Source organism: Uloborus diversus, chromosome 2 (assembly GCF_026930045.1).
Source record: "Uloborus diversus isolate 005 chromosome 2, Udiv.v.3.1, whole genome shotgun sequence".
In the NCBI taxonomy this organism is placed as follows: Eukaryota; Metazoa; Arthropoda; class Arachnida; order Araneae; family Uloboridae; genus Uloborus; species Uloborus diversus.
The window spans coordinates 37255398-37275481 of NC_072732.1; the positions used below are offsets into that span (position 1 = coordinate 37255398).

A 20084-nucleotide genomic window follows, 5' to 3' on the forward strand; every position below is an offset into this window, starting at 1 on the left:
CCAGAGGCCAGCATTGTATATTTTTAACGTCTTAGTGATAGCTTAGTGCTTTTTTTTTTTTTTTTTTTTTCAATTTCTTGGGCCGTTGGTCCCCTTTAAGGACACATGGAGGGGCAGCTTAAAAGCTTTTTGCGTTTGATTGCAATAATTCCAACTGAAATACAAAATTAACAAATAGTTAAATTCAGACTAAGCACTTTTTTAACTATATATATAAGTTTCAGGTTTTGCAATGACATTTCTTCTTCTTCCTTTTTTTTTTTTTTTTTTTTGTAAAATCAATATTGATAATTTTTTTAAATTTATATTTTAACCAAAGAGTAAGCGTTTTACTTTTCACATAATAACTTATTCTCATAGACTAAAACAATATTACCTTTTAATTGAATACAGGACTTCCAAAAACCTTTAGCTGCAATTTAAAACTTTTGTCAGATACTGAACTTCTCCACGTTATCGTTACTCAGGAATTTGATAAATACTTATCTTATTCTGTGACTGTTCTCATGCTATCTTTTTTCTTGAACAAACTAAAAGCTGGTTTTCAAAGATTTCTCTTGTACATTAAGTTTTGACCTAATGAAGTATTTCTTGGTAATCGAATAGTAATTCTTAACTTCTGTGGAGGAGACGTATCATAATGATTTGGTTTGGAAATTTTTCATTGCCTTTAATGTGCAACTAAGCACAATGATTCATTTCTTTAATATTGTATTTATATTTAAAGTGTAGAAAAGTTTTATTTTTCTTAAAAAACAGCACTTTATTGTATCAGTACAATGTACGCGATATACCGTTACCGTCGCAAAAGTTAATGTACCGTTACCGTTGCGACGGCATCGGATGTACCCGTTACGATGCATACATTAAGTATTTGACGTATACATAAGCACGTTCAGTTATTTACCATGTTTGATGAACACTTTTCAAAACCGTTCTTGCATAAAAATTCAGAAAAGAAAAAAAAAATCCAGTACACAACATTTAACATCTAGCCCCTGGCATTAATTTGAATTTTTTGACATCTTGAATTCAGATTTTATTTTTCGCAATCACGAACTGCGATAAGACGCTATTCGTTGGATATCTTGTTTCTGCAAATGGCTCCTATCGCAATCAAAATTGAGAAAAAAATAGTTTGAATTTAAGATGTCAAAGTTCAAATTAATGCCCTGGGCTGGATCGTTAGGGCTGGGTGCTAGATGCTGTGGGCTGGATCCTGTGCTCTTAATGCTGGATCCTGTATACTGGATGCTGAAATTTGTGTGCTGAATACTGGATCTTGTGTACTGGATTCTGTTTTTGTTTAAAGATGATTATGTAAAGTCTGGAGGGTCGGGAATAAATAAAGTCGATTCCGGGGACATGGTCGAGGACGAGGAAACCGAGAAGTCGCCTCCTCCTCCGCCGTCCAGGAGAATCGGCCGCGCGCGAAGTCCGGTGGATCTTAAGTAGTTTAGAACACCATTCAATGGTCAAGTGGAAACCATAAGCAGTTGTGATTGCTCAAAAAAAAAAAAAAAAAAAAATACGATGGACATAACCAGAAAATTCGTTAGTGTAAGTTTAATAAATGAGAACTTTGATGTTGCATAGCATAATTTAACCCCCCAATAAATTTGTGTCGCATTAGAAAAATCTCCACTTTAAACGCCGTTGAGCAAATTTTTCATTTTTTTTTTTTTTTTTTTTTTTTTTTTGAGCAATCACGATTGCTTATTGTTCTCATTTGACCGTTTTTGGTGTCCGTGCCTTTTTCAACTTGGACCAGAAGCCTTTGCAGCACCACCGCCCACCATCCTCTGCTGGCGGCGCGGCGCGGCTGCTCCGGTTTTGAGCTATCATCTACTCCTGGTCGGAGGCGTCCATGTCCTACACACACGCACGTTCACACACATACACACACACACGCCTACGTGCATACACACAGGTCTACGCACACACACAACTATGCACAAGTAACTGCCCAGGAGGAGAGGCAGACTTGGGGGGGGGGGGGACAGGAGCCGTTTCTAGAAACAATAACTCCAATGAGTAGGGTCCTGTCTCAGTTCGTGATTGCGAAAAACATAATTTGAATTCAAAATTTCAGAATTCAAATTATTTTTTTTTTTTTTTTTTTTTTTTGCATCTATTGTACTTTATCTTTAGTATACAAGCTTGCTTATTTGGTTCCCGCTGAAAAAAAGCGCGAAAAAAAGTCTAATTCCAAAATTCCCTACTGTTAGTATTGAATCCAACACACATTTCTTCAAATATCTCGAAAACTTATTTCCGCAGATACTGCCATTTACCTGCCCACGGCAGTACAGCCGCAACTAGCAAGGACTAACCAGCGAATTCCGGTAATTATCAGAAGAAGCGAAAGACCTCAAAACGGGATTAGTTTAGACGGTTGAAGGATTTAACGATTGTTGTTTTCTGGATATTCGTATATATAAACTACATTTCTCTCCTTCAGTGGCGACTCGTGGGAGGTGCCAGAGGGGGCCCGGGCCCCCTCACTTTCTTCAACAGACAATAATTTTAAACTTTTTATTAATTTTTCTTTTTTTGTGCGTACGTGCTTGAAATTTAAAAAAAAAATAGATTGTACCGTATTATCCTGCATATAATCCGCAGATTATCTGTTAAAAAGTAAAATTAATAAGGTGCAGTTGCGGATTATACGTTGTCACGGAGTATCTGTGCGTATGTGTCCCCCCCCCCCTCCCTCAACACCAACGCTTTGAACCTCAATATTTACAGCAGTATTCGCAAAGACCATTACCCTGCTTGTATGCTGTTTATTTTACATAGCTTGAATGTTCTTACGAGATTCAGGTTATCATAAAATAAACAACATGCAGTAAAGGAAGAGGGCTTCATTTGCACAAGATTAGACCGTTTGCTCCTTTCTTGACTCTGTCTTCAAGTAATTAACGTACTATAACGACAATTTAGAGAAGCAATCATTAGTTTTTAGATTATTTTTATATTAATTTTGTATTTTCCTTGAAAGTTATAATTTCTTCACGTTTTAAATTTAGTTGCTAAAATGGATTTAATTTTATTAATTTAACAAAAAAAATAAGAAAGTTTAAATATTAATTTTTTTTTGAGCAATCACGATTGCTTATTGCTTTCATTTGACTGTTTTTGATGTCCTATCATTTTTCCCACCGCCACCCTCCACAGCATCACCGTCGACCGGGTCCTCACGATGCTGCCTGCACCTCTAGCGAAAACCGTCTCCAGGTTTCGTCAATATCCTACACTTACACGCATACATACACGCACCTACACACATATACATATATACACCTACACACATACACAAACACATACATACACACTCACATACACACAGAAACACACACACACTCACATACACACAACTACCCACACACTCATGCCTGCACACAGACACAAACACATATGCCTACACACACATACACACAACTACCCACACACTCATGCCTGCACACAGACACAAACCCACATGCCTACACACACACATACCCTCCACACACAAACACACACGCTTACATATACTCACACACTCGTGATTGCGAAAAACATAATTTGAATTCAAGATGACAAAATTCAAATTATTTTTTTTTTAATTCTTTTTATTTTTGAAAAACTAGGAGGGGGGGGGGAGTGCACCCATGGTCTGGACCCCTCACTTTTTCAAGGCCCGTGCCGCCACTGCTCTCCTTGAATCTTATTATTTTTTCCCCCAAATGTAGAGCATTTACTAGTAGTCTTATGTAATGTTAAAATGCTGAAATCTGATTTATTTATTTCTATACTCGAAGGAAAGAACGAAAATGGAGTGTCTGTGCATTAAAGCTGCCATTTCAAAATATATAAATGAATTTTTCTCTTGTGGGAACTAAAATGTTTAATGTGTTACCATAGAATATTGAATAAATCTGTCAACTATCTAAATGTACGGAAATTATTGCTTCATGCGTAAGGCTAAAGTTTTCTTAAATTTACACTCATTCGCCAATGAATTTGAAATCCAAGATCAATATTTTATTGAACCATCTTTTGCACGGATAACTGCTTTGATTCGCTAGGGCAGCGTTTCTTAAATTGTGTTCCGCGGAACCCCAGGGTTTCACGAAGCTCTATCAGGGGTTCCATGAGATTTGCATGTTTTCATTCTACATCTCTCAAGTTTGTCACTTAAAAAATCGATAAAAATGCTTTTCCAAAATTAAAAATAAATTTACTTTTACTTTCGTACACTAATCTGAGCTTTATTACCCACCAGGGTCAGCCACAATAGGAATAATTTTATTTGTCGTCTGAAATTGTGCCCTTAAGATCCAACTTCGAAATTTTTCCAAGATCAGTTATAAAGCACCTCTTTCTGACTTTTTAACACTTCAATTTCGAAAAAAATCCGGAGGAAACTACTGACCCCTAATATCACCAAAGATAGTTTAAAAGTGACTGCAATGTTGAAAAACTTATGGAAGGACACCGCAAATTCCCTTTCCTGCATCATTACCAAATACAGTCAATTCGCGAAAACTCAAATTGAAAGGGATCAACGAAAAACTTCGACTTATCGGAAGTTCGACTTACCGCTAGTTTTGTTTTCGACATTTTAATATTAAAAACAATCGAATATTTTAAATATATACATATAACAGACAAAATTAGATTTGAAAAGTTTTTAAGCACAATGTACGCAGTTTAATCAAAAATATTGAGAGAAAAAAATCAAAATCATGGATTCTCTTTCGATATTGCTAGAACCACTTGAATACTGATTTTACTTCAGGAAAGGTGCACATCATCATTCGTTTCAAATTTGGATTCATTGATTCCACCGCTTTAGAAATTTCTCTTTTTCTTTTAATATCATTGATAGAGTACTTGCTTAGACACATCTTTAATAGTAAAGAAAACTCACCCTGTCTCTCAGGAATTTAGCAAATGATCGAACTAAAGAATGAAGCGGAATGCATCTTAACTTCGGTCAACCTTTGAATAAAGGTGCAATCCGTTGACTTGACAGCTTAAAAGCTAATTCCTAGTCCAGCAACATGTTAAGGCCCTGGTGTAAACAGTACAGTACAACAAAAGAAAACAAGCTAACTCATTTCCGCACGTGTAACTCCTTTATCGCACATTGGCTCAACAGGTGATCTTCTTGCTTTAGAAGGGGTGCATAAATTGCAAGTGAAGGTGAATTAATTTTCCTCTCTTATAGTTGTTAGTTTCTTTTTTTTTTCGTTCTTCCGAAATAAATTTCGAGTCATCTTTGGAAAAAACTTCGAGTTAAAGGAAGTTGTTAACTTTGAAATATTGAGAATAATTAGCATAGAATTAAAGACAAAGGTGTCGGGACTTCATAAAAACTTTGAGTTATAGTGATGTTTGAGTCATCGGACTTCGAGCTATCGCAAATTGACTGTATTGGCTGAAATTACGATTTTTGATGTAAAATTCAAATATCCTACTATTAACACTAGTCACTCTTCCAGTATCTATGGCAGCAGTTGAAAGCACAATTTAACGAGTGAGGACCAATTTAAGTCAACATAACGTACAGCGACATCAAAGTCTCTGATTTATAAATAACTTCAAAAATTGTTGTAAAATAAGAGACATTTTAGGTTTTAAGTTTAAAAAACTTTTTCTTTGTAAATTTTAGTGAATTATTAACACTATTGTAGGTAAAACACATTAGTATTTCTTTTCCTAACTAAGAAAATATTTTAATCATATAACTCATGCATAAATTCTAAAGTTATTTATCCCTTTTAATAATACTCAGATTCACAAATAGACATAGGCGACTCGTACGAGGGGGCAGGGAAGGCAATTTCCCTCTCTCTTTCTACAGTAAAGGGAGCCTCCACTTTTCTAAGTTCAAAACTAAGGGTTGAATGAAAAATTATAGTGATGATCTGTTCACGTATTTAAAGAAAAAACTGACTTAATAAGTGCTTGTTTTATGTTTTTTTCATGTTATTATTTCGAAAAAATTAAAATGGAACTTTGATTTTGTCGGAGGGAATCTTCTCTGGCCATCAAGTCCGCTTTTTGAATCTGTTTCTCGAATTTTTGGAAGAAGGTCAATTCATTAATAATGACGTAAAAATTAAATTGCCCAATTTTTGAAGAAAAAATTTAGTTTTAAGGGTATGTCGCTTACCAAACCTGCCCCCCTCCCCCCTCTCACCTCCTTTACCCCCACTTTTGGGGGCACCAGCCGCCTATGCAAATAGGAGTGTTTTGGTATTTATCATATAACAAATAATGATTAGCAGTCAGCAAAAATGAAGTCCATTTAATTATCAAATTACGGACAAATAGTTAATGTGATAGTCTATTCAAGATAAGAGCCTGGACTTCCTCTCAAACAGAACCTTGGCTTCGCCATTGCAAACTATTGACAAAAAACTAAGGGTTCTACGGAAAAAGTGAGCATTTAAAAGGGTTCCACTGATCAAAGAAATTAAGAACGCTGCGTTAGGGCATCGAGTCTACATGCTTCTGGATTGCATTTATATCCAGAGAATACCATGCATTGGCTATGCAGCTTTTTAGATCTCTTAAATTAGATGGAAGAGGAGAGTTCTGTCCAGATGCGTCTTTCCACCATATCCCATACATTTTCTATGGGGGCCATGCATTTTCTATATGAGATCCGGGCTATGCGGGATAGCCAGAGAAGGTGTTGGAAGTCAGACTGATGCCTAACGAACCAATTTTCAACACTTCTGGCACGATGTTTAGTTGCATTATCGCCCATGAATTATCTGTCACCATTAAACTAAAAATGCAACATTGCAGGGTGCACTTGATCTACCCGTATATCTAGGTATCGCGTGGCTGTTTGTTTACCCTCGGTAAACACTAGGGCAACACTTCCATATCAGCAGAACATGCTCCATATCACAATACTCCCTCCAGACCCTTGCACAGTGCACGCATTCAAATACAAATCTCAAAGGTTTCTAATTCATTGGCCAGTGACTATTTCTTGTTAATGCCTGTATGTAGGAACCTCATTTAACTCTACTTTGAGGACAAAAAATTAAACTCCAAAAAGTTTGACTGAACACCACATTTTCATTTATTTATACATTTTATTGATGATGTGCATTCAAATTTAATCAATAAACTTTAGAAATATATTCTTGCGAGGGTAGTGATCAATCTTTTTGTTCCACTGGCCTAATGAGAATATCATTAATGTCCACATGCTGAGGCATCTGTATTATGTATAAAACTCCTTCAGCTATATCTTTGGCTTGTAAGCAGGTCAGACTGTTGTACAGTGTTTGTGCTGTTTCCTTACCACGAAACCGCTCAAAAAACTCAGTTTCAACCACACCTGGACTTATACACTGTGGAAACGAAAATAAAGAAATTAATACACTGTCATAAAAATAACGTACAGTGTCAAAACTGCTTCAGTTTGAAATAAGTTTTGAATCATTATATTGCATTAATAACAGTAAGTTGTCCGTCAAAAAAAAAATGTTCAAGAGGGATCTTCAAATTACACAAGTTTTAGAACAGAGGCTTCCAACTGGCGGCCCGTGAAGCCTTTTGGAAAAATTATTTGAAGCATTAATTTCATAAGATAAATAAATACCTTTGTGCTGAACAGTAAAGTAGGAAAAACAACATTAAAAAAAGCACAAATTTGCCAATAACAGCAGACACGTGTTTCGGCGTTACAGGGAATGCCGAAACACGTGTCTGCTGTTATTGGCAAATTTGTGCTTTTTTAACGTTGTTTTTCTTACTTTACATTGATTTCATGTTCGTATGCAAGAAAAATTGTTTTTGAGAAAGTCCAAATTTGTTCCAAATGCTGTTCATTAATGAAAATCTTATTTTACGGCTTATAAAACGCACTTCCAAAAGCAGATGTGTTCCATACACGAAGTATAGTAGAGACTTCCATGACAGAGCTTAAAGTGGGAATCGTTTTTGGTGGTTGCAAGCTGACAACCTCAGTTTTCCCGTTAAACATGAAACAGACTCGTGGCAAAAAAAAATAATTTTAGTTTTCAATATGCATTAAAATTCTGAATGCTCCCCCCCCCCCTCAAAAAAGTATTTTCGTCACTGCTATAGTTATGTTGCGACCCCACCACCGAACCTTGTTTGCAGCTGCAATTCTCGAACACTTAGAAACTGGAAACCCCTGCTTTAGAATATTAGGATTGGTATATGAACTTTGACAGAGGGTTGAAGAATTTCATCTATGCAAATAAAAACTTACCGCAACTCGTATGTGGGAGTTGATGGCCTTAAGCTCGCGTCTCAAACCTTCTGCAAGAGCTCTCACCATAAATTTAGTTCCAGCATAAAAGCTAACTCCATGAGCAGGTACCCTATGAGCTGCCATGCTATGTAAAAAAGAATAGATTTTTTAAAAATTAAATACGTATCTTACTTTTTCATGAAATTCGCGTCATTTTAGAATCATACACAAAACGGAAAATCTATACCACTAAAAGAGTTAATGGCGCGAGCGATGTGTCTATCGATTTGGAAATACATTTCCTTCTTCAATTTCATTGAATAACGTCCACAAAAATAATCACACAAGTTCGATTTAAATGTTGAAAATTGTAAGAAATTTAGCCCTTTTTTGGACATAAAATTTGGAACTTCAAGGATCTTGAAAAGTTAACTATTTTAGAAACTTATAAGTAAATTACACCATATCTATGATGCTATTATTCTTACAAAAGTAAGCGCGAAAATTTTTCGCAATTGAAGTCATTGATAATGTTAGAGGAAGAGATGGGGTTCGGTGACTCTCCGCAGAAAAATTTTCGAAATTAAATTCCAAAATACATACATTTTCCAAGAACATATATTCATCCCTAGGAAGTTATACTTTTGACGGATTGATCGAAGATGGTTTTAACTGCTTTCATATATTTCATTCCTTTAAAGTATATTTCACTCGTCTAAAAAGGTCGACGATTATTTTCATCCCTTTAAAAAACTAACAGTATATCCGGTTCAAATTCTTAACTAGTAAAAAATACTTCAAATCCGGGACTTGTTAATTAAAACGACACAAATGTATTACAAAATTTGTTTTGGGTGTGCACCTTCCTCGAAATGTTAATGTTTAAAAATACCTATTTAAAAAAAAAAAACGAAAGTAGTCCTTTTTGAAGGAAAGGAAAATATTAGTTTAAACGTAGATTATTCATCTTAGAAATGATTGAAGAAATATTCATACAATAATAAAATTATTTAATGTCATGGTTTTTTTTAAAATCCAAGTCATGCATGACTTAGATTTAAAAAAAAAAATTTTTTCATTTAATGAAATTTAATTACATTAGCATGGAAGAACTATTGCAAATGCCACGCAAATTTCTTCGGGACCTTATAAAATGATGAAATTTAACTTGCATTAGTATTAAGATACCAGATGCATACTCTAGATTTACAAATATTTTGTTTTCAACAGAATCGTATATTTTTCCCGAATTTGTCGTTAAAATTCACCAAGAATGAAACGCAATGTATAGAACATAGGTAAACAATACATGCCTGCTGATTTGAATTATTTGTCCATTATCAATGCTTTTTTCTCTCATTAAACTGATGGCTTCTCGGGTGCATATGCAAAGACCCAGCACATTGACCTAAGAAATAAAAAAATAAAAAAAAAATTAATTTGAATTTTGACATCTTGAATTCAAATTATGTTTTTCGCAATCACGAGTGTGTGTATGTAGGCGTGTGTGTTTGTGTGTACGGGTTATGTGTGTGTGTATGAATATGTGTGGGGGGGTATGTGTATGTGTGTGTAGGCATATGTGTTTGTGTCTGTGTGCATGCATGAATGTGTGGGTAGTTGTGTATGTGTGTGTGTGTGGGTGTCTGCATGTATGCGTGTAAGTGTTTGTATGTGTGTATGTGTGTGTATGCGTTTGTGTGTGTATGTATGTGCGCGCGTGTGTGTGTAGTTGTGTATGTATGCGCGTGTGTGTAGGACATGGATGCAACCTGGAGACGGCTTTCGCTATAGGAGCAGCATCGTGAGGAGCCAGCCGGTCCACGGTGATGGTGCGGAGGGTGGCGGTTGGAAAAATCAGCGTAACGCCAAAAACAGTCAAATGAGAACAATAAGCAATCGTGATTGCTCAACAAAAATAAGCTTCTGTAGCATTCAAAGGAATATATATACCGTGAAGCACCGTTTATACGTTTCTATTTTATACTTTTATATCAATTATACGTTTATATATATATATATATATATATATTTTTTTTTTTTAATTGGTCCTTGCAGAGTCGAATACATATTAACGTAATATTACAGTGGTGGACAAAATTATAGACTCAATTATTTTTTCTTTTGTTTCAATTACAGGAATGACTCAATTTAAATTACTTTCATTGAAGTAAAGATGAATAGTTGAAGAAATAGTTCTAAAATTAGTACATCTTATCAATTAAATTAAAAATTTCATAAAATTAGAAAATTTGCAAATTTAATATTTTATCATTATGTGAAACCTGGACAAAAGTATAAACTCAGAGGTAAAAAATCCAGCATTACGAGAAAGTTTCGTTCCAAAATGTTAATTTAACGCCATAGAATGAATAAATGTTGCCATCAGTGATTGCTAAAAGTTTTGTTTTTGGAAATTAATGAGAAACATATAAATGCACCACCGGACAAAATTATAAACTCACTTTTTTTTCATTTTTTCAATCATAATTTAACTCAGTTAAAAAACTTTTTGTTCCAGTAAAGATAAATAACTGACTAAATAGTCCTAAATTCAGTATAACTCATAAACTTTATGAAATAAATAATTTAATTAAAAAAATCTCAGCTTTAATATCTTTATAATACATGAAACCTGGACAAAAGTATCAACTCACAAAAGTAAGAAACTCAGAAGTTTGGTAGAATTGTATTCAAATACTTAATCATTTAATGCCCAAAAATGAACCGATGCTGAATTACAAAATTGCAAACTTACAATACTGCATAAACACAATTATAAGCTAACAAAATTTTAATATTTTTGAGTTTAATTAAGTTACATTTGCAATTACTTCAGTAAAACAGAAGCATAAATTTAGGAAAATGTAATTTTGCTATTAACATGAATAAATTGAAAAAAAAAAACAATATTTGAAATGTTTTAAAAATTAACATTGCATTAAATCTAGCCAGTGTGTCTAGTCTTATTAGTGTAAACTACAAACTTTTAAAAACGAGTTGGGCTCCCAGTTTTCTGAATTACCTCGAATATGCTAATGGGCATGTAGATTTCACAAAGCGTTTCCAACAGCTGCAGTGGCATATGGTTCCATGCTGAAAATATTGCTCTTTTTAATTCCTCTATGGTTTGGTACTGGTGCCGAGATCATGATAACCTTTGCGAACCGTGGTCCCCCAAAGATTTTCAATCGGATTAAGATCCGGACTACGAGCTGGCCATTTGGTAACTTTGATACCCCAGCGCTTGAACCATTCTTTTCTACTTTTCGCTGTGTGTACACTCGCGTTATCTTGCTAAAATAACCAGTTACCTCCAGGAATCAGATGAGCAAAAGGTAAGAGATGATCTTTCAGTATTAATTGGTAATCTTCAGCGTTCTATCTTCCATTAAGAAATGCCAATCCTGCTTTACCATGCTGAGAGAGTTATTTATCTTTACTGGAGCAAAAAATTTTTTAACTGAATTAAATTATGATTGAAAAAATGAAAAAATAAATGAGTTTATAATTTTGTCCAGCGATGCATTTATATGTTTCTCATAAATTTCCAAAAACAAAACTTTTTGCAATCACTGATGGCAACATTTATTCATTCTATGGCGTTAAATTAACATTTTCCAACGAAGCTTTCTCGTAATCCTGGATTTTTTACCTTTGAGTTTATACTTTTGTCTAGGTTTCACGTAATAATAAAATATTAAATTTGCAAATTTTCTAATTTTATGAATTTTTTAATTTAATTGATAAGATGTACTAATTTTAGAACTATTTCTTCAACTATTCATCTTTACTTCAATGAAAATAATTTAAACTGAGTCATGTTGTAATTGAAACAAAATAAAAAAAAAATTGAGTCTATAATTTTGTCCACCACTGTATTATACAATTTTTTTTTTGTATACGCTTTTTTCATACAGTCCCTTGAAAAACGTATAGACGGTGCTTTACATATTTGTCTGTGTGTGTTACTGTGATAGCTCGAACTAGGAGAACGTTAATATTCGCCTGTGATTCACCGGAAATATATGGTCTTTTGCCTATGACATTGCGTCTTTGATTTTTTTTTTCTTTAATTAAATTGTTTGTAATTAGTGATGTTCCTGATATCCGTATCCGTATCCGTATCCACGGATATCCGAGGGAAAATAAAGATCCGTATCCGTATCCGCTACCTTTTTGACGGATCTTAAATGGATCTTTTCTATTCTAAAAATTCTTAAATATTTGAATAAAAGACTCTTAAATTCCGTTTAAATTAGGTTTTATTCCACATTTAAATTATAAGGTATCATTTCAGAAGCCAATTTGTACCCCCCATTCCAAAAAGAAACGGGTAATAAGTTTTTAAAGTGTATCTGTGTCTATTTGTGGCATCGTAGCTCCTAAACAGATAAACCGATTTTGATAGTTTTTTTTTTTTTTTTTTTTTTTTTTTCGTTCAAAAGGTGACTTGTTGATCGAAAGTGTTCTTATCTTGGTCTCGTTTTTGCAGAACTTGAATTACCGGAAATATTAATAAAAACCGACTTAAAGTATTTCAGAATTATGGTAGTAAAAACTTACCCGTACGTTAAAAATATTGACCCCGAATTCAAAGAACTAAGTTTTCTGCGTTTGATATTTGTTTGGAACTTCCAAGTTATGTACAGTAAAAGTTGTATCGTATTAAGGAAATTTTAAATGCAATTCAAAACCTTTATACTCGTGATCGGTAGCTATTTCATAGTCGGATAAGGAGAAAAGCTCAATGATTTAAAATTTCTCCGCTGTCAGTTCATATTTGTTAACAATACGTGTTCTGACCCGCGAAATCCATCTCAATATCAGGTCGGAATGTTTTTTTTTTTTATTTTCTAGTTTAATATTAGTTTCTGTTATTGATTTGGGGTTTCTGTTATTCTTCATTTTGGTTTTTATCGGCATTCTTCAAAAAAAGTGAGACTAAATTTTCTATTTCCAGGTTGTAAAGGTGTTCACGGCTCTGTTATTCTATCGGTCGGCGTAAGTTGGGTGGAATGGGTCAGCGCTGCATTTATGCTGAAATAAAATGCGAAAAAATTTTCTAGCCTGTCCAGTAGCAGCTTTGCACTCTTGCTCCTGTATCCCACATCTACCGAGCTAGCTAGAAATAATTTATCACATTCTATTTAAGCATTAATGCAACGTTGACCCTTTCCTTCCAACTCTCCCTCAATTTTAACGGAGATTTCTTTAAAGAGTAAATCATAGTCTTGATTATATTTTCGCCGCAGATGACATTTTTTGAAGAAGGAGTGTTATTATTCTGACGGAAATACATTCCGTAACAAATTAAACGCTTGGATAGTTGAATTGGGTTTAAAAAAATGAGATCCGTATCCGTATCCGCGGATCTTGACACTAATGATCCGGATTCGTATCCGCGGATCTACTTTTTTGACGATCCGGGGCACATCACTATTTGTAATAATGTTTACTATCACCAGCTAAAGTTTTGCCCAGGATTTCAGAAACACTCTATATACACAGTCCTGCAAAAAATGGTTTGATGAACGTTTTATGAAGTGTAGAACCATAATATTAAATTTACTGCTGTTTTAAGTGCATTTTGCGAACCATCAAAGTTTGAGCCATTGAGAAGAGATAAAGTGGAGGGAGTGAAGACTTTCATTCATGAAACCAAGACTCCACGTCACGTGATAGATTTTAAAGCAAAGCATTGGAAGAAATCAGGTTTCTTTCGGTTGTTTCACGCAAAACCCGCAACAACACGCCAACCATTCGTCGTTGTTGATTCGCGTGACTTGGGGTCTATGGATCAGCTTTTCCTAAGCCAATGTATAGTGCCTAGAAAGCTTCTAGGCACTATAGCCAATGATTGATGCTCCCTTCACTTTAATTCCTGCTCTAAGGTTTTTACTATAAAAAAATTAAAGGGGCGTCATACTTAGTTAAAAGTTTCATACTTACATCGAGCATATCTTTCCATTCACTTGTTTTTCCTGATATCAGTGGACATTCAGAAGTAAATCCAGCATTATTTATGCAGATGTCCAGGCGTCCGTACTTTTGTCGGATTCCACGGAATACTTCCAGAATCTCTGATTCTTTTGATATATCACATCTAAATAAAATAGATGCGCCTTTGTAATATGTGTAGAGGAATGTGGGGCAAAGTGGAATTGCTAAGATAACTGAGCTTTTTCAAAATGAACAAATTGAAAATTTGTTTCGAAAATTACAGTACATAAAGTAGTGTATTTTATATTAAAACTTGTTTTGAAGCATTATTTTTCAATTTTGGTTGTAAATATGTACCTTAAAAAAAAAATGGAAAGTTTTCACTTTTTTTTTTCATGGGGAAAAGTGAAAAAAAAAATATTTATCTAATGAAATATTTTTTATTTGATTGTTGAAAATATTTTTGAACAAATGAAAGAGTAAATAAAAGAATGACTAATTAAATAAATAGCATTAGATAATGAAGCAATAAACAAGTAAATGAATAAGTAAATGAGTTATTAAATGAAGGAATGTAAATGAATGAATTAATGAATACGTAAGTGGTTTAATAAATGATTGAATAAGTAAGCAAAATGAACTATTTCACTACGCTTCATCCACTTTTCCCGCATGCACTTGACTAATTGTATAAAAACTTCAAAATAAAAATAAGCCTACACTGTAAAAAAAAAAATCTTGAAATTTTACAGTTAAAGTTACTGGCATCCATGTTGCGAGTAACTTTTACCGTAAAATCCTATTTTACTGTAAAATTTTACGGTAGAATAAACTAGAGATAAAAAACGCAAAATGCAAGCTGCAGGTTCTATCGTGGGACCTTCGGACTGTCAGGCGGCTTTGCTGCCCACCATACGAGTTGGGACATGTCGAGTGAGGGGTTATACTGTGTTATTTGCTCCACACTGTAAGTTACGTGGTGTATCAAAATTGGCGCTGCAATCGTTTATTTTCCTCTGTACAATCTACAGTATTTTTTTTCTGTACTGTGAACACTACATTTTACAGTAATATTTACCATAAAAGTTTCCTGAATTTTTAACAGTGTAATATGAAATAAATAAATACTGCACTGAACATTAGTAGGTTTCAATTAATTTTCCAAGTGTTAATAACAAGAAGTTTATCATTTTATAGTAACAAAAATAAGTTTTTACGTACAATTAAGTATAAATTACAATATGAGTATCCGTTTGTGAAAATTGCTTGTATTATGATATGTTTTGATCTTCAGAAAGAACTTTTCCTGGCTGGAATCAACTACATGCATTACTACAAAGTTAAAATATTACCAGTCGCCAGGAACACAAGGGGAGGATCCAAAGGGTTCAGACCCCTCCCATCGCTCTTGAGTTTTTTTTATTGACTATAATCATATGCCTGCAGTACGTAACATAATTCCAAGCAAAGGTAACAATAGTTTCAAATTATAAAAATGAAAAAAAAAAAAAAAAAATATTTTCGCTCTTTCTTTCCCTACAAAATTGAACTATATATGAACTTAATTGTTCTATAATGATGATTTTGCTTCGCTGTTTTTATTTTTAACTAGTGGTACCCGCACGGCTTCGCCCGTAATAGAAAAATTAAAAGGTCTTTTGGTTCGCCTGTATATTTAAAAATTTATGGTGAATTTTCTCGCCAATTGGCTTGTACCCATGTTACGGTTCCACGTTATGATAATTTCGTAAATTACTCGTCCATTTTATAATATTTTTGTTCTTAAATTTGAATAGAAAAAGAACCACATCGAATTTTCGAAAAATCGCTTCGAGGTGCACACCCCCATGATACAAACTAACTTTATGCCAAATTTCATGAAAAACGGCCGAACGGTCTAGGCGCTATGCGCGTCACAGACATCCTACAGACATCCTCCGGACAGAGAGACTTACAGCTTTATTATCAGTAAAGAAGATAAAGATAAAGATTCTTTCCCATTTTATTAAATTTCTGTGAAAAATGGGCTTAAAATTGGAATAGAAAAAGAACAAAATCGAATTTTCGAAAAATCGCTTCGAGGTGCACACCTTCATGCTACAAAGTAACTTCGTGCCAAATTTCATGAAAATCGGCCGAACTGTCTAGGCGCTATGCGCGTCACAGACATCCAGACATCCTCCGGACAGAGAGACTTTCAGCTTTATTATTAGTAACTAGTGGCACCCGCACGGCTTCGCCCGTAATAGAAAAATTAAAGGTCTTTTGGTTTGCCTCTATATTTACAAATAATGTATGGTGAATTTTCTCGCCAATTGGCTTGTACTGACGTTACAGTTCCACGTTATGATAATTTCGTATGTCGCCAATTGGCTTGTGCCCATGTTACGGTTCCACATTATGATAATTTCGTAATTTATGATAGTTTTTTTTCTTAAAATTGGATTAAAAAAAGAACCACATCGAATTTTCAAAAAATCGCTTCGAGGAGCACACCCCCATGCTACAAACTAACTTTGTGCCAAATTTCATGAAAATCGGCCGACCGGTCTAGGCGCTATGCGCGTCACAGACATCCAGACATCCGGACAGAGAAACTTTCAGCTTTATTATTAGTAAAAGAAAAGAAAAGATAAAGATAAAGATAAAGAAGATTATGAGAAAAGTAAATAGTCATTCTTGTGCTTTCTGGTATTTTAATTAAGTATTTGTTATAAACGAATTCATTTCATTAAAGTTAAGCATAATTACTCAATATTTTTCTTTAATGTTCTTTGTTCCGAAAACCGATAATGATAAAAAGCACCTAGAGGCATGGAAGTATATTTGCCAAAATTAGTTTAGTTAGTATAAATGGTAAAAGATGTTCTCATCTGTTTCGGGCAAGAAATGTAGTAATCTTGGCTAGGTGCTGCTATGTAGCATGATTTAGAAAAACTTTCCATTGGAAACCTATCTAGGGTTTCATCATCACACGTGTTTTACTCAAAACTTTAAAAAGTTCACTTACATTCCTTTGCTTCTCACGTCTCATATGAGATAGATAGTTTCAACGCAAAAAGAAGAAGATCGAGTGATTTAAAAAATATTTCAGTAAATGTAATTTAAGTTTAACATCTTTAGCAACATGATCATGCTTAATTCCTATATGTGTCGTAGACATAGAAAAAGATACAAAATTATCTGAAGCCGTTTCTGACATTCAACAAAGAAACAAATACAGCTTACTTCACAGCTTCCAAATGTCCTGGAGCATTTTTCACTTCTTCCACAATTTTCTGTATTTTCTCAACATTTCGGGCACAACCGACTACTGTAATGTTGTGTTTCACCAACTCCTTGCAAATTTCGGCCCCTATACCCACAGAAGCGCCCGTCACCAATGCAACTTTACCACTCCAGCGCTCCATTTTCCGAACGTTGACGTGTTGAATTCAGTAGAGCAAGTGAATAACTTACTCACTATCAAACCTTCAATCGAAAAGTGTTATCTTTGCAATGTCATTTCTGAAATAAGTAAATGAAGAAAGTCCTTATCTCTTATATCTGATTGTTTTGGAAACAGCTTGTAAGAACTTTTATTTTTATCTGTGAATAAGATTTGCCTTCTATTTTGCCGTTGATATGTAAGCATTGTAAAAATTTTAACCTTCAGTGAGGTTTTTTGAAAACTGTTTCGAGATAAACACCAAAAATGGTAAAAAAATCTGTGAAAAAAATTTAACACTTCATTGCTGTTAACTGTATATTTTTTAGTTAACTTGTTTCATACTTGAATTGCTCTTATTTCAACGGAATGTATTTAAAATTCGAATAGTTACACAGTGCAGTAAAGTTAACCCTATATTTGTCAGGTTTTTTTTTTTTTTTTTTTTTTTTTTTTGAGCAATCACGATTGCTTATTGTTCTCATTTGACTGTTTTGAATTCCTATCATTTTATTTTCCCGCCAGCACCCTCTGCCAGTACCACCATCGCGTCGACCGGCCTCACGATGCTACTCCTCTTGCGAAAACCGTCTCCATGTTGCGTCCATATCCTACACACACACGCATCCACACACACGCCTGCGCACAGACACAAACACACACTCCTACACACACACACATGCACAGACACAAACACACACTCCTACACACACACACATGCACATACACACACTCATGCCTGCACACAGACACAAACACACACATGCCTACATACACACACACAGCACTGCATTCACAACACGCGCACACATGCATACATACATACACACATACACACGCACCCACACACATGCGCCTACACAAACACACAAGCGCATTCATACACACACACGCTCGTGATTGCGAAAAACATAATTTGAATTCAAGATGCCAAAAATTCAAATTAATATATTTTTTTTTCTTTGTGAGCAATAAAGAACTGCTTATTGGTTTCACTTGATCATTGAATGACGTCCGAGTCCTTTAATTTTTGGAACTGTGCATCTGCAAGTACCACCGTCGACTGGCCCCCCTGCAGGTGCAGCTCCTCCAACGAGCACTACCGAAATCCTCTCCTCCCGGGTGGTAGACGGAGAGATCAAAGAGTTCTATAATAGGGTAGAGACTGAATCTGGCAACAGTTCCACGTTCCAGTAAGGGGAAAAATTAGAGTGGCAGAATACAAAACATTGTATTGAGTTCGAGTCGACTAAAAGATTTTTATTCTGCTTTTCGCCTTTGTTTATGTTTTTAAAATGGTGAAATCTTGTTCATTATGGTTGCACAAACAGAGCAACCGCACTCAATCAAAGTTTAAACATTTTTAGATGAGCAATTAAAAAAAAACTTTATTCATGCTTGTGTTAGGGTTTACAAAAATGAATAATTTTGCATTTGATAAAAATATGTTTCAAACTATTATCGAACTCTATTATAACAGATGGCTAGTGAAATATGTGGAATTAACTTTTTATTGGTGATGTGATTTAGTAAATCTGTCCGAAGTTTACTCAAAGGCAACACAGTATTCTTGTTGGATACAACATACAGAAGTAATAAATAGTGCAAATAAATTTGTTTCATGTTATTAAAATTAGAGGATCATCTTACAGACTGTTTGTTTTGTTAAAAATAAATGTGACATTGTAAATAAAAAAATGATGCATAAAAGTTTTATTTATTTTTTTCTTATGAAGCAGGGTTGAGTGATTTAAATCAGTTGATTTAAAAAAAAAAAATCATTGATTCGCAAAAATCATGATTTTTAAAGATAAAATTTTTAAAAGTTCAAAAGACTGAGTTTGATGGACATGAAGTTCAGAGTATTTTTATTAGAAAAACAATGAACAAACAAACATTAGTTATAAGTACTCTTACTAAAAGAAACAAAAAAAAATCATATTGTTATTAAATAAATTTAATTGAAACCCAAGAAAAATATTTTTAAAAAAATCATAGTAGCAATTAACATTAAAAAAGAAAGAATTCGCAAAATATTTTTTTTTTAAAGACTTACAAATAGCATTATGCTGTAAAAGTTTCAGTTTCTTACTCAAATTTTAAGAGGGTGCTCAATTTAACATTAGTCGTAGCATGGAAAATGTCACAAATTTGGAAACATTTAATTTCCCCAGCTGTGTCTTTGTAAAAAAAATTTTTTTGCAATGTTACTTTTGTATATCATAATATGTAGCATTGTTTTTTCAGTTCAATGTAATTTTTAACGCCCCCTTCCCCATACTTACGATGTTTGGGGGAGGGAGTTAAGCACCCTCTTTCAGTTGAAATAAGAAGTCACAATTCTTCCGGTATATTACTATCCACAAATCTAAAAATATTGACGGGTGTCCTGTTATCTAGGAGAAACTTTTTTTTTTTAACATGTATTTTTGAACCACCCTAGTTAAGCTATTTACTTATTCACTAAAAAATAAACATACAATCCTC

General features: G+C 34.1%; 1 protein-coding gene across 1 annotated transcript in view; it reads right to left on the bottom strand.

Moving 5' to 3' along the window:
• Nucleotides 1-17635, bottom strand: part of LOC129235223 (uncharacterized short-chain type dehydrogenase/reductase y4vI-like) — a 43608-nt gene extending 25973 nt beyond the window's left edge. Inside the window, exons 1-5 of the mRNA XM_054868928.1 lie at nt 17399-17635; nt 14180-14333; nt 9541-9635; nt 8246-8372; nt 7171-7358 (exon numbers count right to left, since the gene is read on the bottom strand). Of these exons, the coding sequence (XP_054724903.1) occupies nt 7171-7358; nt 8246-8372; nt 9541-9635; nt 14180-14333; nt 17399-17580 (746 nt within the window). The 5' untranslated portion in view covers nt 17581-17635. The remainder of the gene's footprint in view (nt 1-7170; nt 7359-8245; nt 8373-9540; nt 9636-14179; nt 14334-17398) is intronic.
• Between the last annotated feature and the right edge of the window lie 2449 nt (nt 17636-20084).